The following is a 19733-nucleotide window of genomic DNA, read 5'->3' as shown; positions in this document are numbered from 1 at the left end:
CTGGAATACGCATACTTCACAATGTTGTCCATAGCTTGTCATGATCCACACAATTGAAAATCTTTTCGTAGTCAATAAAGCATAGGTAAACATCTTTCTGATATTCTCTGCTTTCAGCCAAGATCCAACGGACATCAGCAATGATATCTCTCATTCCATGGCCTCTTCTGAATCCGGTTTGAACCTCTGGAAGTTCTCTGTCAATGTATGATTGTAGCCATTTCTATATTACCTTTAGCAAAACTTTACTTGCTTGAGATAGTAAAGAGATTGTCCCATGATTTCCGCATTCTGTTTGGTCACCTCTTTTTGGAATGGGCACACATATGGATCTAGCCATGTACAAACACCATCTGTCAAACCTTAATATATTTCTGGGTATATTCCCTCTCTCCTTCCCACATGTGTTCAGCCCATGTATTCAAGTATGTACCTGTAGATCACTGTTATTGCAGGATTGTTTATAAAACAGTATTTACCTTGAACTCTTGCACTTCTTTCCATGTTTCCCCTACCTTCATCATTCTTCTGCCAACCTCCCTTTTACTGTATGTTATCCCCATTACCTAAGTCAATATGTGTCTATAAGCTCACCAGATGCTCCTTGGAAACCCTATGAAGAGTAGCTGTGGGTCAAAACTGACTTAACAGCACTTAACAACACCCTGTAGTCAGTGAATTACTTCCTCATCCCTCCCACCCCTGATTACTATGCTTCTTTTAGCCCCCATGCAGTTGTTTTTTATTTATTTATTTTTAAAGCTTTTATTGTGAATTGAGTGATGGTTTACATGGGAGAACATCAGTTTTGCACTCAACCAATTGTATTTTTTTTTTCAAATGAAAAGTATTCTATTTACTCATTAAATGCTAATTAACTTTTCTGATACAACTTGAAAACATTAAGCATGCCCGTTTAAGTACAATGGATTACAAAACCAAGAATACAAGTTACATGCATCAAGGCTAAATTACAAATTATCACAGTCATCATCATCAGCATCATCAGCATCATCAGCATCTTCTCGTTTTCGTTTCAATGCATTTGATGGTTCACTAACAGTATTTTGTGATGATACCACATTAGTGGCAATAAGAATATTTTTGGACCCAATTAATGATGGATTAATCAGAACATTCTGAACTGTTGATGTTGCTGGAATTGATGCTTTTACAGCAGGCGACTGAGAAGTGGGCATCTGTACTGTAAACCTTTGCCCTATAAGGGACACTGGAGTCCTTACTTTAGTTGAAACAGACATGGTTTGTGGGGTTGGTGTGCTTAGTGTGTGAGTACTAGGTCTGCTAGTAACTGAGCTAACACTTAACCGTGGAACTGTTAGTCTTCCTACAGAGGCAGATGTCTTTTTTTTAAGGATTTAAGTCTATAGTTTGGAGCAGTTAAACAATACCTATCAGGTGGCAACCTAGGACCAGAATATGGCTTGATTAATGGCAAAGGGGTTTGATTTCTTTGCCTTGCAATATCTAACAAAATGTCTCTCGGAGGAGGAGAGGTAAAAGACTGGTCAGCACGACACTGGATTGCCAATCGCACATCATCTGCAATCAACAGTTGCTTTCTTAGCATGGCTTGAATAAATTTTTGCATCGTCTAGAATTGTAGTCACATATCGGAAGGCAAACTCCAACATCTGATTTATAACTCTTGGCTCATATTCTGTAATCCCCAGATCCTTCAGGATTTGTGCCATCATCTGTGCGTCTTTCGGCATGCTCTTGGGAGAAGTCATCTTGCCAGACTCCATGATATCCGGTGATCAGACTTTAGACCATTTGAAAGAAATATGTACATTAGATTAAACCTGAAATCGTTACTTTAGTAGCACCTTCTTTAGCTAAATCACCCACATTAATGTATTTCAGTCCTGATCTTGATGCAAGTTCTTTGCCTAGTGTGGTTTTTCCAACCCCTGGTGTACCCGTGAATAAGATGTTTGGCTGCAACATGGTCCTCACAGCTCCCGCTCCTACCGCCCCTACTTGAGCACCTCACGTCCCACCGTGAGGAACCGGAAGGGGCCTGCAGCGGCCTCAACCAATTGTATTTTGCTTCATTGCAATCAATGATTACAATCCCCTCCATGCATCATCGGTTAACAGCATTTGCTTCTATTCCCTCTATTTATTTTGTTTTGTTTATTATGTACACAAAAACAAACAGGAATATATAATTGTTTAAACCATCAGAGGGCACATTTTGCAATCCAGCCTCCTGGCCGCCAGCACACAACCTCTGTCTTTCCATGAGTCCGGAAGCGTAGTGGTTATGAATTGGGCTGTGAACCGCAAGGTCAGCAGTTAGACACTACCAGCTGTTCCGCAGGAGAAAGATGAGGCATTCTGTTCCTGTAAAGATTCACAGCCTCGGAAATCCTATACAGGGTCGCAATGAGTTGGAACCGACTCCACGGCACACAGCCACCAAAGTCCTCAGGTGCTCTATCTCTCCATGTCATCATCTCTGCCTCCATTTCTGGTGTCACTGCTTCTCTGGTTAGGGTCCCATATTACCGCTCATGCTCTTCTCTCTTGATGGTCCTAGGGTCCTCTGTTCCTGAAATGTAAGATTAACTACTCCCTGCTTTTTGCTACACAACTCTACCTTTACAGTTGTGACAATTTCAATTAGTCATGATAATTACTCACTATTGAATCAAATGAATCCTATCCCCATCTCCTTTCACCAGCCCCATCTAGACAAGATGAAAACTATGCAGTGGGGATTTTACTTTCTCTTCACACTCTGAAATAAACTCTCTCTTGAAAACTTGTAAACCAGACACTTCATGCCTTTATAGCCCCCACTTCCCATTTTCGGTAGCCAGTGTCTAAGTTGCCCATCCCTATCAGCCATGTGTACAGAGGGTAAGCTTAATCCTTCATGTGAAGACTCCTTCCCTCTTGGTTGGTATTCTGAGCTACTACATTCATAAGTATAGGTCAAGTTCATCAAATTGTAGCAATTTCTACTTCCTTCCTTTATCAAATTTACTTATCTTCCCCTAATTGAGTTCTGATCATCAAGCCATCAAAGTGAGGTCAAATGGGTACTATCTGCAAGTTTGGGTGTTCTTGTGCTTCATATCAGCTGGATGCTTTACTCTCAATTCTACAGGTAGTACTTTTATAATCATTAAAACAACATCACCAAACAGATAATCCCAGTACGATATATTTTGCGACAAGGACCGTAATAGGAGTAGATGTATATACATCTGTGGGCACACATGGAAGTGGCGCTCACCCACTCTTTAGGATCAGATAGAATTCCTTCAGTTGTTGTTGTTGTTAAGTTCTGTCAATTCAGTTCCAATCCATAGTGGTGGTGGTGGTAGCCACTCTAAGGGTTTCCCAGGAGCAGCTGATGAGCCTGAACTGCCCACCTTGCAGTTCAAACTGACTTTGCAGACCAGCACATTAACCCACAGTGCCACACGTTAGATATTACCCACTGAAGGACTCCATTCCTTCAGTAGGTGATATTTAAATGAAGTCCTTAATGGTGAGTTGTTTGTTGTTAGGTGCCATTGAGTTGATACTGACCCATAGCGACCTCATTTGTTTCTAGGAACTTTGTGAGTTCACGTTTAATTTCTTCTACGACCCAGTCGCTTTTCAGCAGGGTGTTATTCAGTTTCCATGTATTTGACTTGATTTCCTTGGTCTTCCTATTGTTGATTTCTAATTTGATAGCATTGTGGTCTGAGAAGATGCTTTGTAGTATTTTGATATTTGTAAATTTATGGAGGTTTGTTTTGTGGCCTAACACATGGTCTATTCTGGAGAATGTGCACTGGAAAAGAATGTGTATTGTGCTGTTGTTGGGTTGAATGGTCTGTACACATCTATGAGGTCTAGGTGACTGATTTGTATTGTTTAGTTCTTCTGTGTCTTTGTCAAGTTTCTTTCTGAGAGAGAGAAGCTGAGGACATTAGACTCATGGAAAGAGAAAGACTGAGTGTTGGTGGCCGGGAGGCAGGCTTGCAGAATGTGCCCTTTGGTTGTTTAAATTATTATATATTCCTGAGTGTTTTTGTGTATATACACCCCCCCCCAAAAAAAAAACAAAAAAAAAAACAGAGGGAATGGAAGCAAATACTGTTGAATGATGATGCATGGAGGAGATTGTAATAATAGTAATTAAATGATGAGTGTAAAACCGATGTTCTCCCATGGAAACTATCACTCGATTCACAATAAAAACTTAAAAAAGGGGGGGAGGTGTCACAATGCTTAAGGCAGACATTTTTTATTAATTATGCTAAACTATTCTTTAGTTTAAAGAAGATTTCAGGGGATATTTTTGGTTTAAGATTTAAAGATTTTTCTCAGGGCAACAGTTCCTCCAGCCTCAATGGCTCCAGAAAGTCTGGATTCCATGAGAACTTGCAATTCCTGTTCTGCATTTACTCTCTTTCAATCAAGATTCTTCTATAGAATTGTTGATAAAAATGTTCAGTAATGATAACTGGGCATCATCCAGTTCTGGTCTCACAGCAAAGGAAGCCACTGTTTATGGAAACAATTCATCACACATTCCATGTTGTTGTTGTTAAGTGCTGTCGAGTTGGATCTGACTCATAGTGACCCTGTATAGGGTTTCCAAGGAGCAACTGGTGAGCTTGAACTGTCGACCTTGAGGTTCAAATCGACTTTGCAGTCCAGTGCATTAGCCCACAGTGCCACACCAGGACTCCACACATTCCATATCTTCCTCTTATTCCTGACTCTCCCTCTTCCTTTGTTGCTCCACGTGAGTAGGGACCAATTGTCAATTGTGTTTTGGAAGGCTGTTTGCAAGCTTTTAAGACCCTAGGCAATAAACTAGGAGATAGAACAGAAGCACTAATAAATTATTAGACCAACTAACTAGGATGTCTCATGAAACTATGATCCTAAACCTCCAAGGAACCAAATTTTATGAGGTGCTTAGTTGTGCATAAACAGCTTCAGCAGCTACTCTCTCTCTTTTGTTATTGTTGTAAATACACCACACTTTTGCCAATTTAACTTTTTACAGGTGTACAAACTCATTCGAAGCAATTACACCAATCAGTGCAACCCTACCTTTAATCACTGTAATATTTCCATCATCACAAACTGAAACTTGGTACTCCATAAGCAATAATCCCCTCTACATTTTTCTTTTAAATTTTTGTTACAGTGTCTTGGGTAGTTCCGAAAGAATTATTTTTTTTTTTTAAGAAAATATTATTTAATAAAAATAAAAATTTTAAAGGCTAATATTTTGGTATTGTGGATGCAGGAGGAAGAGACAGTTAGTCCAGTCGGGTTTCCAGTGTCCAGGTACTAAGTGTGTCCTCACTGTAGAGACAGAGTCACAAAACAAACCTAGAACCAGCTAGACTGCTTCTCCCTCCCGGCCCCTGGCACCCACACTTCAAGTCCCACAGCTGTTCTAGGATAAGGCGTGCCTTGCAGCTGTCCTCCTAGCTCTGTTTTGTTCTTGTGACATTATTATTGCGATGCCTTCAGTTGACGTGTGTGTGTGTGTGGGGGGGTGGCGGGGAGGTGATGGGGGCGGGGAGGATGGAGAAATGGGAAGAGTGGTGAAAGTTTTCCTAGAAGTGGAACCATTAGCAGTCCAGAGGATACAGGCTTAGACTGAGAATCCCCCTAAGAAGCGAAGAAGCGCCCCCATTGTTGCTGATGTTAGGTGCCATCCAGTCAGTACTGACTCATAGCGACTCTATGCACAACAGAACAAAACACTGCCCAATCCTGGGCCAACCTCACTATTGTTGTCACGCTTGAGTCCTTCGATGCTGAAACTTGGACACTCCACCTCATTGGGGTCTTCCTCTTTTTCTCTGACCCTCCACCTTACCAAACATGATATCCTTCTCCAGCAACTGCTCCCTCCTGATAATATGTCCAAAGTATGAGAGACAAAGTTGGGCCATCTTGGCCTCTAAGGAGCACTCTGGTGGCACTTCTTCCAAAATGGATCTATTGGTTCTTTTGGCAGTCCATGACACTTTCAATATTCTCATCCAACACCATAATTCAAAAGCATCAATTCTTCTATGGTCTTCCTTATTCACTGTCCAGCTTTTGCATGCCTATGAGATTATTGAAAACACCATGGCTTGGGTCAGATGCACCTCAGTCCTCAAGCTGACATCTTTGCTCTTCAACACTTTAAAAAGGTCTTGTGCAGCAGATTTGCTTAATGCAATATGTCATTTGATCTCTTGACTGCTGCTTCCGTGAGTGTTGATTCAAGAAGAATGAAGTCCTTGACAACTTCAATCTTTTCTCCATTGATAAGAATTTGTTTATTGGTCCAGTGGTGAGGATTTACTATGCTAATAGTCCTAGAGAAATAGGAGATGTGAGGTGTTTCACCTCAATGATAGACAAAGATCTGGGTGGTAAATTCAGTGTCAACAGCAACCAAATGATCACTGGTAATTAAGCAGGCACTGTAGGATAAGCACTGGACTGCAAGGTCACCTAGAACTTCAAGGTCAGTGGTTCAAACCCACTAATCGCTTCTCAGAAACCCTATATAGGGTCACTATGAGTCTGAACCGACTCAACGGCACAAAACAACATTTAATAACACAAAGGATCCAAATGCTTATTCTGGGATGTCCCTAAGGAAAGCAGGTGGGTTGTCATCTTCTACTCCATCCAATCAGGTCCCTGGTGACAGCTCCAAGCAAGTATGGGGGGAAGGGGCAGCACTTAAGGAGCTGGCTGGGAGTTGGGAAATAAGTTTCCAGAGCTCAGCATATTACAGGGCTCCAAGCTGATGGGAGTTGGGGGACGAGGATGGAGACAAACCCTGATTTCACTGGAGCAGCTCTGCTGTGGCTCATTCCCACACAGATCTGACTTGGGGGACACTTTCAAGGAAGGAAAGAAATGTCAACTGTCAGAAAAAGGAGGAAACTTGGGTTATGGAGGCTCATCTGACAAAGGCCGGGAAGGGCCAGCCTGGTAGGCTCCCAGCTACTCCCCTTAGAGAAGCAGGGATTCCCACCATCCCATGACTGCCACAGACGCCTTTCTTATTTCACACCTGTCCTGCAGGCTGGGAAGATGGGGTGGGTGTCTGTGAGGGGAGAGGGAGGTGTCTGCAAAGTTCTAGACCTCTCCCAACTCATACATGATGTGGACAACAACTCCCATGCCGGACACTGCGTCCTGATCCACAGCATTCAGCATGGCTTGGAAGATGTTTCAAATACATGTTCTGGATCCATGTTGGGACCCCAAAGGAACTCAAATATCCTGTACATTTGTTCAGAGCAGGTATGACCACAAAGTCGTCAGTTACCATGGGGCAGTTGATGAGGTCCAGAGAGCAAATGAATGGCTTAAAGGTCTTCAGGTCCAATCCAGCAATGACGGGGCTCAGTGGAATAGGGGTCAAACAGTCTCTCATATAAGAGGTTGGCCACCATGCTCATGAGAGTGTAAGGCTTGACCTTCCTTCAGCTCATACAGGTTCAGCTGGAACTTGAGGCACTGGACAATGGTCTAGACTCAGTGTTGTGTCCGGCCAGGATGATGTACAATCTCCTGTGGGAAAGAGCTTCTGAAAGTCTGTGGTCACTATCTGAGCCTGACTCCATGATGACCACACAGTTCTTCCCCTTAATGGTAAAGACAGCAGACATAAAGAGGAGAAAAGATTGAAGTTGTCAAACACTTCATTTTGCTTGGATCCACCAACACTCATGGAAGCAGTGGGTAAGAATTCAAAGGAAATATTGCATTAGGCAAATCTGCTGCACTAGACTTCTTCAAAGTGTTCATTAAAGAGCAAAGATATTAGTCTGAGGACTAAGCACCTGACCCAAGCCATGGTATTTTCAATAACCTCATGTGCATGTTAAAGTTGGGAGGCTGTTAAAAAATGGATGTGTTTGCATCATGGTGTTGAAGGAGAATATTAGAAGTACCATTGACTGCCAAAATAATAAACAAATCTGTGTTGGAAGAAGTACAGCCAGAATGCTCCTCAGAAGCCAGAATGGCCAGACATCTCTCATTCTTTGGACATATTATGAGGAAGACCAGTCCCTAGAGGAAGATATCATGCTTGGTAAAGTAAAGGGTCAGCGAAAAACAGGAAGACCCTGACCGAAATCACTTGGTACAGTGGCAGTAGCAGTGGGCTCAAACGCAAAGATTGTGAAGTTGGGACAGGACTGGACAGCGTTTCATTCTGTTGTTTATGGGGTCGCTATGAGTCGGTACCCACTCCATCGCACCTAACAACAACAAAGAAGAAGAAAAGTTAAAAATTGATAGCGCAGATAGAATTAAAGTGGCTCTACTCATGGCGCTGTGGATTAATGCACTAGAACGCAAGGTCGGTTTGAACCACAAGGTCCGTAGTTCAAACTCACCAGCCGCTCTGGGGAAACCCTATACAGCGTCGCTATGAGTTGGAATCGACTCGACGGCACTTAACAACAATAACTCAGGAATGAAGAATCTTGAAAAAAGTCCTTGAATTACATAGCTGCTGGAGACTCCCCAGACTCGGCCCTTCCACTTCCCCTCAAACCTTCGCGCGATGTTCGGAGAGGTAGCCGATGTCTGCTGCGCTTCCCAACCGAGTCTCTGGGGGGCGCTGCCAGTCCGTACGCCAGTCGACCAGCCCCGTCCGTGGGAGTGCCGGCAGCCGTCGTGGCGTCACGTCCTGTCCCGAGCGGAAGTTCTCCGCCGGCAGACCGGGAAGTAGCTGAAGTCTGGGCAATGGCGGTTCTGGGGTTCTTATTCCCGGACAGACCCGAGGCTACGGTGCCCCCCCGGTAGACCGGACCTGGGTGGCAGGCTCCAGGGCCCCAAGGTGAAGTGTGACAAGGGCTTAGTCGAAACCTTAGAAGGGAACTTGGGGATTGTGACGGTCTCTGTTGCGCCCGCTCTCTGACACCGTGCTCTAAACTGCCTTTGGCTGAGTTGCCCCGGAAGCAAGTCCGCCTAGCGTATGGCTCCTAGAGGGGACAGAGTGAGGGTTTCCCCCTTCACCGCCAAAATAGGTGGGACCCCGCGCCGATCCTACCTAACCTCGCCCCTTCTCTGTCGCCACAGGAATGGAGGGGTCTAAGACGTCCAGCAGCACCATGCAGGTAAGCTTCGTGTGTCAGCGCTGCAGCCAGCCCCTGAAACTGGACACGAGCTTCAAGATTCTGGACCGTGTCACCATCCAGGAGCTCACAGGTTAGGGAGGCCCTTGGGATGAGGGTGGTCAAGATCAACGGAAGCTGGGCAGCTCTGGAGTTCTCGGCTTTATGGTGCTGTCTGTGTAGTCTGCCACAGACCAGCCGTGGGAACCTAGGAATGAGTTTTCGTTTCTCTGGTTCCCTATAGTGTCATATGTGGATATAGAGAAAGAAAGTAGTGGAGTTCTAATAGTCAGTCAGTACTTCTTAGGGCATTCTCTAGCAAAGAAAGGTACTTCGTTTTCTTCTGCTGTTTCTGACTGTGCATATAATAATAAATGGAATTTGTTGAAGGTTTATTATATGCCCATGTATTGTATGGACTATTTCATTTGGTCCCTGCAACAACTCCTCTAGAGTAATACCGTCTTGTCATAATTTTACAAATTTGGAATTGAGGTTCAGAGAAAAACGACTAAACCAAGGGTCAGCAGTTGCTAGGTGGAAGGCAAAAGTCTCAAATGTATTGTCTAGTTCCAAGAAGTGGGGTGAAGTTTGTGGGTTGGGAGAAGAGAAGACTCAACAGGCGATTTAATAGGCTAGTGGATCTTGAGTCAGTCGACTTGGAGTTTAAGTCCTCGTCATTTACAGAATGACAAACTGGCTTTTTGCATGTTGCTTCATATCTCATTTTAAGAATAAAATATGACATAAATATTTAGGTTTATGCTTGGTAAATTGTCGACTTACGGTGACTCAGAATACAACAGAACAAAATAATGCCCAGTTGTGCACCACCTTCATAGTCATTGGCGTGTTCAAGTCCACTCTTGTGGCTTCTGTTTATTTTGAGTGCTTTCCAGTGTAGGGCATTCATCTTCTATCACTTATCAGACAACATTTTATTGTGTACCATAAGGTTTCATTGGCTAATTTTGGGATGTAGTTGCCAGACCTTTCTTCCTAGTCTGTTTTAGTTTGGAAACAGCTAAAATCTGCTCATCATATGTGAGCCTGTTGGTTTTTAAAATACCAGTGGTATAGCTTCCAGCAGCCTCGTAGCATGCAAACCGCCACACTTTGATAAACGGATGAGTGATGGACTTCACAAATAGTACTCAATACATGTTAGCTATTTTTACCTGATTTATCTTTTTTGAGAGGAGTTAACATATAACTTTTTATTATGGAAAATGTATACAAAGTCAAGAGATTAGCATAATGAACTCTTTTCTGTGTCACCCAGATTCAGCACTTAGCCATGATCTGCCGTTCTGGTATTACCTATACCTCCACTCACTTCACGTCCCCAATTTAGTATGTGTTGTACAAGGGAAATTGTCATACATTGAAATTTCTAAATCTTAGCTGTACGTTTTTGACAGATAGATACCCCTTAACCCAAATCATTGTAATATAGAACAAACTTACCTCCCTGGAGACTTCCCTTTTCTGCCTCCCCAGTCATTTCCAGGGAAAGGGAGATGTTAACTTTTACTTGTAATCAACTCTCAAGTATGCCCATCACATAGATTCAACAGTTATCACATATCAAATCCTGTTTCATCTGCATCCCTATCCTTTATTCACCCACCTCAAATCCCAAATATAAATATCATGAATATTTCAGTGTCTTTAAAAGATAAGAACTTTTAAAAAAATTAAAAATAATGATACCATTATCATGCTGTAAAAAAATTTAACAATTTTTTAATCCACTCGAAAGGAGAAGCTGAGAGATTCTTCTTTATGTAAATGGTATTTTAATAAGAAGTTGGAGGTCGAGATGGTGATGAAACCATTGCAGATTCTTTTCTTATATTATCATAAGTCCTGTTTTGATAAGATTGTTTCTGACTTGATATTTTCCCTTCCCTTAGCTCCATTACTTGCCACAGCCCAGGTGAAACCCGGAGAGAGCCAGGAGGAAGAGACTAACTCAGGAGAGGTAATAGAGTGCCGTCTCCCTCGTCAATAAATATTCTCAGTGGGCTATTTTGATATGAAAATGCAGCTTTGCAGACTGGTTTCTTCAGGGTACTTAGTTCTTCAGGAGCCCCAGTTTCTGAGGTCTCTGGTTAACAAGAGACTTTCAGTGTGAGCATAGATCATTAGATCTATGAAGTGTGCACCTAAGACCACAGGGTTAGTGAGTAAGGCATCCTTGCAAAATGTGGGACAGACCCACTGTCATTAAGTTAATTCTGACTCTTGTCCACCCTGTAGGACAGGATAGAGATGCCCCAAGGTTGGAATATTTATGGAAGCAGAATGCCAAGTCTTTCTCCTACAGAATGGCTGGTGATTTTGAACCGCCAGTCTTTCAGTTAGCAGACAAGCACTTAACCGCTGTACCACTAGGAGTCCTAAAAAGGTGGTAGTAGTTGTATACTGTGGAGTTGGTTCTAACTCAAAGCAAGCCTGTCTAGGGTTTCTGCAGTTGTAAATCTTTATGGGAGCAGAAAACACTGTCTTTCTCTCACAGAGCCACTGATAGATTCAAATCAGTCACTGCTGACCTGTGATTAGTAGCCCAACTCATAACCCACTACACTACCTGGGCTCCTTAAAAATGTGGGTGGTGGTGGTTAAGTGCCATTGTGTTGGTTCAAACTCATAGTGACCCTGTATAGGGGTTTCTGAGGAGTGGCTGATGGGTTTGATCTACCAACCCTGTGGCTAGCAGGCCAATGCTTATCCTACAGCAGTCCAAAAATATGGGTGGTGATGGTGGTGTGGTTTCCAACTCAGCAACCCTGTGTAGGGTTTCCAAGGCTGTAAATCTTTACAAGAGCAGAAAGCCTCATCTTTTTCTCCCATGGAACAGCTGGTAGTTTCGAACTGCTGACCTTGATGTTAACAGCCCAATTCATAGTCACTACGCTACCGGAGTTAGGCTCTTTATTTGAAACAGAATTGTTGTTGTTGTTAGGTGCCATTGAGTCGGTTCCGATCCATAGCAACCTTGTATAAGGTTTCCAAGGAGCAGTTGGTGAGCTTGAACCACATATCTTGAGGCTCAAACCAACCTTGCCATCCAGCGCATTAACCCACAGCACCACATCAGGACTTGTAGGTCATTGTATCTTGGAGATGGCATGACTTGTGTTTCCAGGTCTTTGCAGACCACTCTTGGGTTACTTTTATTGTTCTCAAAAGCATCTGTTTGGACAGTGAATTGCTTGATTACCTTGTCAGAAAGGAACATGTCTTTTTATTTTTAATTGTAAATTGGGCAAAAGTTTAGAGAGCAAATCAATTTTCCATTCAACAATTTACGCACATCGTATTTCAAGCCATTGATTGTAATACTAGTAATGTACCATCACTTACTCTACTTCTTCCCTGTGTTTCCTGTTTCCATTCCTCTTTCTTTCCTAACCCTTCTGTAGTTTTTCTCTTCTTTTGATTGCAAATGATGAATTGTTGTAGGAGTGTGCATCTCCCTAGTTTCATTGTTCTCCTTATAGACCTGTCTGCTGTTTGGCTGGGAGTTGACCCACAGGGGTGAGCTCAGTGCCAGACCTGAAGGGTGGCCAAGGGCCAGAATATCTCGGCTTCCATCAGTTTTTATCAGTTCAGTATGGCTGGTCTTTTTTATGATTATTTTTTCTCCCACTCTATCCAGGACCTTCTCCTGTACAGACCAGTTGGTATTGGTAGCTGGGCACCATTTAGCTTTTTCTGGTCTCAGGGGCCTGGAAGCTGACATTCACATAGTCTGTTAGTCCATTGGACTACGTTGTTTCCATGCGTCTTCGATTTTCTTCATGCCTTTTATTGCTCCAGAAGAACCTGTCATTTATAAAGTATATATCAAATCATAATGTTGGTAATAATTTTCTATGCCAGAGTTAAATGTAGTAAGTTTTTGGCCACAAACATACATAAATTATCTACTTTGTTTATACTGTGGCAAACTTCATTGTGGTCTGATATGACTTTTTGCTTGCACTGTGATTTCCCCCTACCGCCAACTTGTAGGTGTTGAAAAATGTAAATGTAACCATAATAAGGTAGAACATAGTTATTAGGCAATGCTGTTCCTACAAACAAATCAGGAAGTTGAGGTTTGTGTATATATCGATCCTTTCTTAGTGCAGGTATCCAAGGCGTGACCAGGTATACCCGTTTTTAAAGCCTCTGTGGTTATAATGGGTAATACCGAATAGTTCTGGGGCTGTTTGGGACATTTACTCCACTTCTAAGCTGCCAGAACTCTAATGCTTTCTAATTTCCTTCTCAGGAGCCATTTATTGAAACTCGCCAGGATGGTGTCTCTCGCAGATTCATCCCCCCAGCCAGGTGCCTACTACTCCTCAGCCCTCTATTTCTTGCCAAAGGCCAGTAGAAATTTTAGTTGAACCCAGGGGTTGAGAGCCAGGTGATGGTAATGAATTAGCACCTAGTCTTTTGGCTCTTTCAGAAAAGATGAACTCCCCTATACCTGGCTCATCTCCAACTAGTGTTGAGTTTTTCCTATAGCCATTCTCATAGTGGGAAGGGATGGTAGCTCTAATAATGAAGACTTGAGACGATGATGAAGACTTAAGGGAGTGATTGATTAATAAAAGAGATGGCTATTGAGAAGAATTTTTAAATCACAAATATTGTTATTATATTCCCTTAGTTCTCTGAGGGAGGTCAAGATAGCAAGGAATTTAATACTTAAAAATGGTCCTTCCTGATTCTCCTTCCTTTTTCACTGTAGACACATCAGTTTTTGATGCCCCTTCCCTCTTAGCCCATCCAGGCCAGCCTTCGTGCTGTGTGCCCCTTTGGAAGACCAGCATGGCTTTCCCTTGGGAGAGAGGTACCCTTGGGAGGTTAGCCAGGCTAGGAGTGGGTGTGCGCCTTTAGGCCCCTCAGCCGGTGCTGTTTGAGAGTGTCTGCCACTGGCACCTCAGTAGGTGGAGGACACCTCTCTGCTCCCTCATGTGGCCGGTGTGGGCGGGGGGCTGTCTACAGGATGATGTCTACAGAAAGTGCCAACAGCTTTACTCTGATTGGGGAGGCATCTGATGGCGGCACCATGGAGAACCTCAGCCGAAGACTGAAGGCAAGTTGGCCTCATTCCAGTGTCAAGTGGTGGGTTTGGCTTGTGAAGGGGGTCGTTGGGTAGGTAGCTTAGAGACCCCAACCTGACTCACTTGTCCTTGCAGGTCACTGGGGACCTTTTTGACATCATGTCAGGCCAGACCGATGTGGATCACCCACTGTGTGAGGAATGCACAGATACTCTTTTAGACCAGCTGGATACCCAGCTCAACGTCACTGAAAACGAGTGTCAGAACTACAAGTGAGTGCCTCCAGAGCCCAAGCCCGAACTGAGGTCTCAGTCGGAGGGCCATCACTGCCCAGGGACTCTGTGACGTTTACTCAGGAGCTGCATTCCACTCAGACAGACAGAACAGCAGCTTCTCTCTGGTAAGTGTGCTCTACTTGTGTCCTTGACAGACGCTGTTTGGAGATCTTAGAGCAAATGAATGAGGATGATAGTGAACAACTACAGATGGAGCTAAAGGAGCTGGCGTTGGAGGAAGAGAGGCTGATCCAGGAGCTGGAGAACGTAGAAAAGGACCGCAAGATGGTAGCAGAAAATCTTGAGAAGGTCCAGGCTGAGGCTGAGAGACTGGATCAGGAGGAAGCTCAGTGAGTGGCGACCCTCTCTCTCCCCTCCCTTGGGAGTCATGGTGTGGTGCCGTGGGTTAATGTGCTGGACTGCCAGATTGGTTCAAACCGCAAGATTGGAGGTTCCAGCTCACCAGCTGTTCCTCAGAAACTCTGTACAGGGTCGCTGTGAGTCAGAATTGACTCGATGGCACTGAACAACAACCCTCCCTTGAGACTCCAGGAAAGGAAATGACTTCGAGCGGAATGTGTCATGCAGCTGACAGCATGTCTGCTCCGGGTCCTGCCCGTTGTTTCTAGAGGCTTGTTGGGAAGGTTGTGTAGGAAGAGTCAGCATGATTAAGTGGAAAAGGGTGTTTGTTGATTAGACAGAGTGAAGAAACTAGAGTTCTAGTTGTGGTGCTGTCTTGTGGGAAACGGGGCTTAATTAGGTAAGTCAGCCCTAGTACCCAGCATCCTCATCAGGAAAGATGAGGATGTAGCCACCCAGCTCAAAATGCCATTGCTGCTGTTGACCTGAGAGAATGCTCTGTCTTGTGAAGGAGACACAGTATCCATCCTTTTAGACACTAACTGAAGTTTGGGAGTGAAGGATGGGACATTTTTTCACAGAGTAGTCTTAACAAGTTTCACTGGGATGGTGTACAATGACTACTTCCAGGAAATGGAAGGAGAGAAGTTACAGAAAGGAAGTTATGACCAGTTCAGCCTGCTCTCTTCAGAAGGGGTAACTTGGCCTGGTTTGGAAGAATCTTGCTTTCCTCTGCCATTTTTTGCAGATGAGCACCTGGAATTTGAGACATTTTTGCCACTCCCAAGCCAAATGACTAGGTCCTGGCCTTTGTGTTCCTCTGATTAAAACCTATGCTAAATAGAAAAGATGCTGAAACTAGATGTGTAACTGTCATCACTAGAACAAGTCATTCAGAGGGGTGGTGAGAGGGAAGCTTTAGCCCCTAAACTTAACAGCCTTCAATGGCCACCTTGACTGCTCACAGATATCAGAGGGAATACAGTGAATTTAAACGACAACAGCTGGAGTTGGATGATGAACTGAAGAGTGTAGAAAATCAGATGCGTTATGCCCAGATGCAACTGGACAAGTTAAAGAAAACCAACGTCTTTAATGCGACCTTCCACATATGGTAATGAGGGCTGGAGGGTGAGCACCATCTAGGAGGTACTGCGTGTCTGAACATTAGCTATCGATCTCTAAGCCAGAGTGCCTGCTTCCTACAGAATAGGGACTGCACGGCATCTCCACCCTATCTAGGTTTCTTTCATTCTTTGTGATGGGATAAACACAGTCGGGATTAGGATTCTAGAGCTTGGTGACATTCACTTTTCCAAAGAAAGGGAGCTGCCTGTGCCTGGTGCTGATTTCTTATTCCCTGGGTCATTCCTGAATTAATTCATTCCATATTTTAGCCGCTCAACTGATACCTATTGAGCTTTTATGATGTCATAGACACTGCTAAGCCTCAGGAGGGCAATATCAATCAATTAATATAGAGTCTGCCTTCTAGTTGTTTATAGTCTCATGGAAGAGATGGATAACACGTAATTGTAATACTCTGATAGGCTTTCTGGTGTGATGCTGTGGGATAACGCACTGTACAGCAAGGTCAGTTTGAACCACAAGGTTGGCATTTCAAATTCACCTGCTGCTCCTCAAAAACCCCATACGGGGTTGCTGTGAATCTGAACCAGCTTGACGGCACTTAACAACAGTAATACTGTAATAATGGTAAACTCAGAGTGCTGTTGGGAACACTTTAGGATATTTTACCTTTTGGGGGAACTGATGTTTAAGCTGAAACCTGAAGTAGTCACTGGTGGAAAGAGTTCGCAGCAGAGAGAAGAACATCATGTGCAAAGCAACAAGGAGTAAAGGGAGTGGTAAATTCAGAGATCTGAAAGGAGCTTATTGTGACTGGAGACTGCATGCAGAGGGGAGAGGGACAGGATATGAAACTGGAAACTTTACCAGTTCCTAAAGGATCTTGTAGACCTCATTAAGGGGATTGGACTCTGTCCAGCTGGCAGTGGGAGCCATTGAAACATTTTGGGCAAAAAAGTGACATAATTATGTTTGCATTTGTGAACAGTACCTGTAATGTGGAAAATGGTTTGGGAAACAGAACAGTATTGTTGGTAAGGAGGCTTGTTAGTAGAACTCTGAGCAGGAAAAGATGGGATAGCAGCATTGAATTTGGAGAGAAGGGGGCAGATTTCAGAGCTTCAGAGGTAGAATCAACAGAGCTAGTTGCGTTTTGGAGGGAGGGGGCATAGAGGAAGGATTCAAGGATGGTACCCTATTTTATGCATTAACATCTGAGCAATAAGTAAGGAAATTATGACATAAGTTTGGGGCATGTGATTAAAGTTTAAAGGGCTAAGTAGAGTTTAGACATAGGAATCTGAAGATAGGAAAGGAGATTTGTGTTAGGTTTGGGTTGAGAGAAGAAACTCACAGAGTACTCAGAGTAAACTTCTCTCTGTATTTTTCCCTACCCTCTGCCATCCTCTGTAGGCACAGTGGACAATTTGGCACAATCAATAACTTCAGACTGGGTCGCCTGCCCAGTGTTCCTGTGGAATGGAATGAGATTAATGCTGCTTGGGGCCAGACGGTGTTGTTGCTCCATGCTCTGGCCAATAAGATGGGTCTGAAATTTCAGAGGTAGGAAAATGCAGCTCTTTCCTGGGGTGTGGTATATCTTTGGTATAATCTGTATCTCCAACCTGGTCCTAATCTCCTCTGTGGCAGGAGTCCTTACTCCCAATAGGCTTGTGGGTGGAGACTCAGCTTGTGGTTTTGCCCTCACCTAGGGCTCTTTCCACAGATGAAGCAATCAGTGAGCTGCGTGAACATAACCATGATTTCCAACCTGGAGCCTCTAGAACTTTCGTGTTCCTCAAGCCATCTTCTGTCTATTCAGTTTAATCCAAAATACACTTTTCTCCCTGAAAGGCTCCCAGGCAATTATGTAATAAATATAGTTTGTTTGGTAAACAAAATCTTTTTAAAACATGGAGCATGTGGGAGGTGGGAGAGAGAAGAAATTATAAGAGGCCCCTAGGTAGGATGAAGATTGAAAATCAGTGGGTTATAACTTTCCAGTAATTACTCTATGAGGCGTCCTGCATTCATCTCTGTCTGCGTTTCCATTTTAGGTATCGCCTTGTTCCCTATGGAAACCATTCCTATCTGGAGTCTCTGACAGACAAATCTAAGGTACCCTGGGGTGCTCCATTCTCACTGAAAGAGTTCTGTACCTGCTAACAAAAGGACTGGTTTCATTTTGATAGTAACATGAGTCAGTTTATTTCTTAGACCTTGGTGTCTCCCAAAGAATCTAGTAAATTAAGGAATAGCTCTTTGAGGTCTCTAAAGAAAAATTACGTTTTTATAGTCTGTTGAGAAAGGAGATGGGCGAATGTGGGAGGATATGGGGTAGGAATCACCCTGAGGTTGACGTTTTGTACATCTCCATTAATCATGAGATAGTCCTAAATGCATTTATTATTGTTCAAGATACAGATGTTCAGGGTTATGAAAAATAGAGTCCAACTAGAGTTCGTAGTTCCATGGGATTCTATCTGCGTGACTTGATTAAACTCTGGGAACGATCTCCGGGAGCTTGTCTTGGGTACCACACCTATAGCCACTTCTTGCTTCTTGGGCAGGAGCTGCCGTTATACTGTTCTGGGGGCTTGCGATTTTTCTGGGACAACAAGTTTGACCATGCAATGGTGGCTTTCCTGGATTGTGTACAGCAGTTTAAAGAAGAAGTTGAGAAAGGCGAGACACGTTTTTGTCTTCCTTACAGGTCAGTGTTTTCCAAAGCAGAATGAACTTATTATAGGACAAAACTGAATAGAATCAAAGGGGTAGTAAGAGTGAGAGCAAAATACAGAATAGGTGGCAAGAAAGTGGAAAATGGTACAAAATCCCATGATAGTGATGGACAAAGGCCAATCTTAGCACTGCAAGCAGGACAGAATGTGATGGCCTGGTCCCTGAAAAGAAAGAATATTATCTCAGTGGTTTAGGGAATTTACTTAACTCACAACTCAAGCCTGCTCTCTTGTTCAAGAAGGTTTATCCCCAAACCCTTGGAAATATACAGGAATGCTTATTTGGTCAAATCTTGTAAGAGTCCAGTGACAGATGGAAACCTTAGTTTAAGGAATAAGACTGACTTTCTATCACCCCAAACAAAGCATTTCCTCTCTTCTGTTTCCCTTCTCTCCCCATGAGCTCAGGGATGCCTAGGGAAACAGGGAGGAGTACTGTAACCCTCACTCACCCCTTGCTCCTGGCTTCTCATTTGTTTGGGTGTGTGTCCTATCCCTGTACTCCACAATGACAATGAGGCTCTTGTGGTAGCCTTCTTGAGTTTTGGCTTTCAAGCAAATCCAAAATACACTACCGTTCTCCGCCAAGAGTTCTTTAATAGATAAAATGACGTGTGAATGGTCCCATGATCAAGTCCCTGCCCCTTTGCCTGAACTGACTTAACTCAGATCTGTTACTAATACGCTTTGCTGTATCCATCTGCAGGATGGATGTGGAGAAAGGCAAGATTGAAGACACAGGAGGCAGCGGTGGCTCCTATTCCATAAAAACCCAGTTTAACTCTGAGGAACAGTGGACAAAAGCTCTCAAGTTCATGTTGACGAATCTAAAGTGGGGTCTTGCTTGGGTATCCTCACAATTTTATAACAAATGACTTTTTTTTTAGGATATTTGCCTTAAAGGCTTCAAATTTTGTTTTGTTTGAGAAAAAAATGTTACAAATTAAATTTGGGTCATAATAAACACATTTGCAATACCAAAAAAAATCACAAAAGCCACTTTATAATACCAATATGACAGATCATTTCCATAGCTACAACATGACATGTACAGCTACCAGCCCTTGTTAATAG

General features: G+C 43.4%; 1 protein-coding gene and 2 pseudogenes across 2 annotated transcripts; 1 reads left to right on the top strand and 2 right to left on the bottom strand.

Moving 5' to 3' along the window:
* Positions 1 to 971: 971 nt before the first annotated feature.
* LOC102828963 lies at positions 972 to 1769 on the bottom strand (annotated as a pseudogene).
* Positions 1770 to 5303: 3534 nt separating this feature from the next.
* LOC102817929 lies at positions 5304 to 7887 on the bottom strand (annotated as a pseudogene).
* An 849-nt stretch (positions 7888 to 8736) lies between these two features.
* LOC102828331 (beclin-1-like) lies at positions 8737 to 19729 on the top strand. 2 transcript variants are annotated; one of them, XM_006832687.1, is made up of 12 exons: positions 8737 to 8854; positions 9097 to 9225; positions 11048 to 11115; positions 13414 to 13472; positions 14136 to 14226; positions 14330 to 14466; positions 14625 to 14819; positions 15797 to 15943; positions 17332 to 17481; positions 17976 to 18036; positions 18489 to 18631; positions 19366 to 19729. In XM_006832687.1, exons 2-12 carry the CDS (start codon positions 9099 to 9101, stop codon positions 19532 to 19534), a joined length of 1347 nt encoding a protein of 448 aa, XP_006832750.1. In that variant the 5' UTR covers positions 8737 to 8854; positions 9097 to 9098; the 3' UTR covers positions 19535 to 19729. The 2 variants fall into 2 exon arrangements, with proteins under 2 accessions (XP_006832750.1, XP_006832751.1); XM_006832688.1 differs by lacking the exons at positions 8737 to 8854; positions 18489 to 18631 and having other exon boundaries at positions 9099 to 9225; positions 19366 to 19392.
* Positions 19730 to 19733: the final 4 nt, after the last annotated feature.

This window comes from Chrysochloris asiatica, unplaced genomic scaffold, assembly GCF_000296735.1.
Source record: "Chrysochloris asiatica unplaced genomic scaffold, ChrAsi1.0 scaffold00007, whole genome shotgun sequence".
In the NCBI taxonomy this organism is placed as follows: Eukaryota; Metazoa; Chordata; class Mammalia; order Afrosoricida; family Chrysochloridae; genus Chrysochloris; species Chrysochloris asiatica.
The sequence above is the reverse complement of the archived record's forward strand: the minus strand, read 5'-3'. Positions and strand labels throughout refer to the sequence as shown.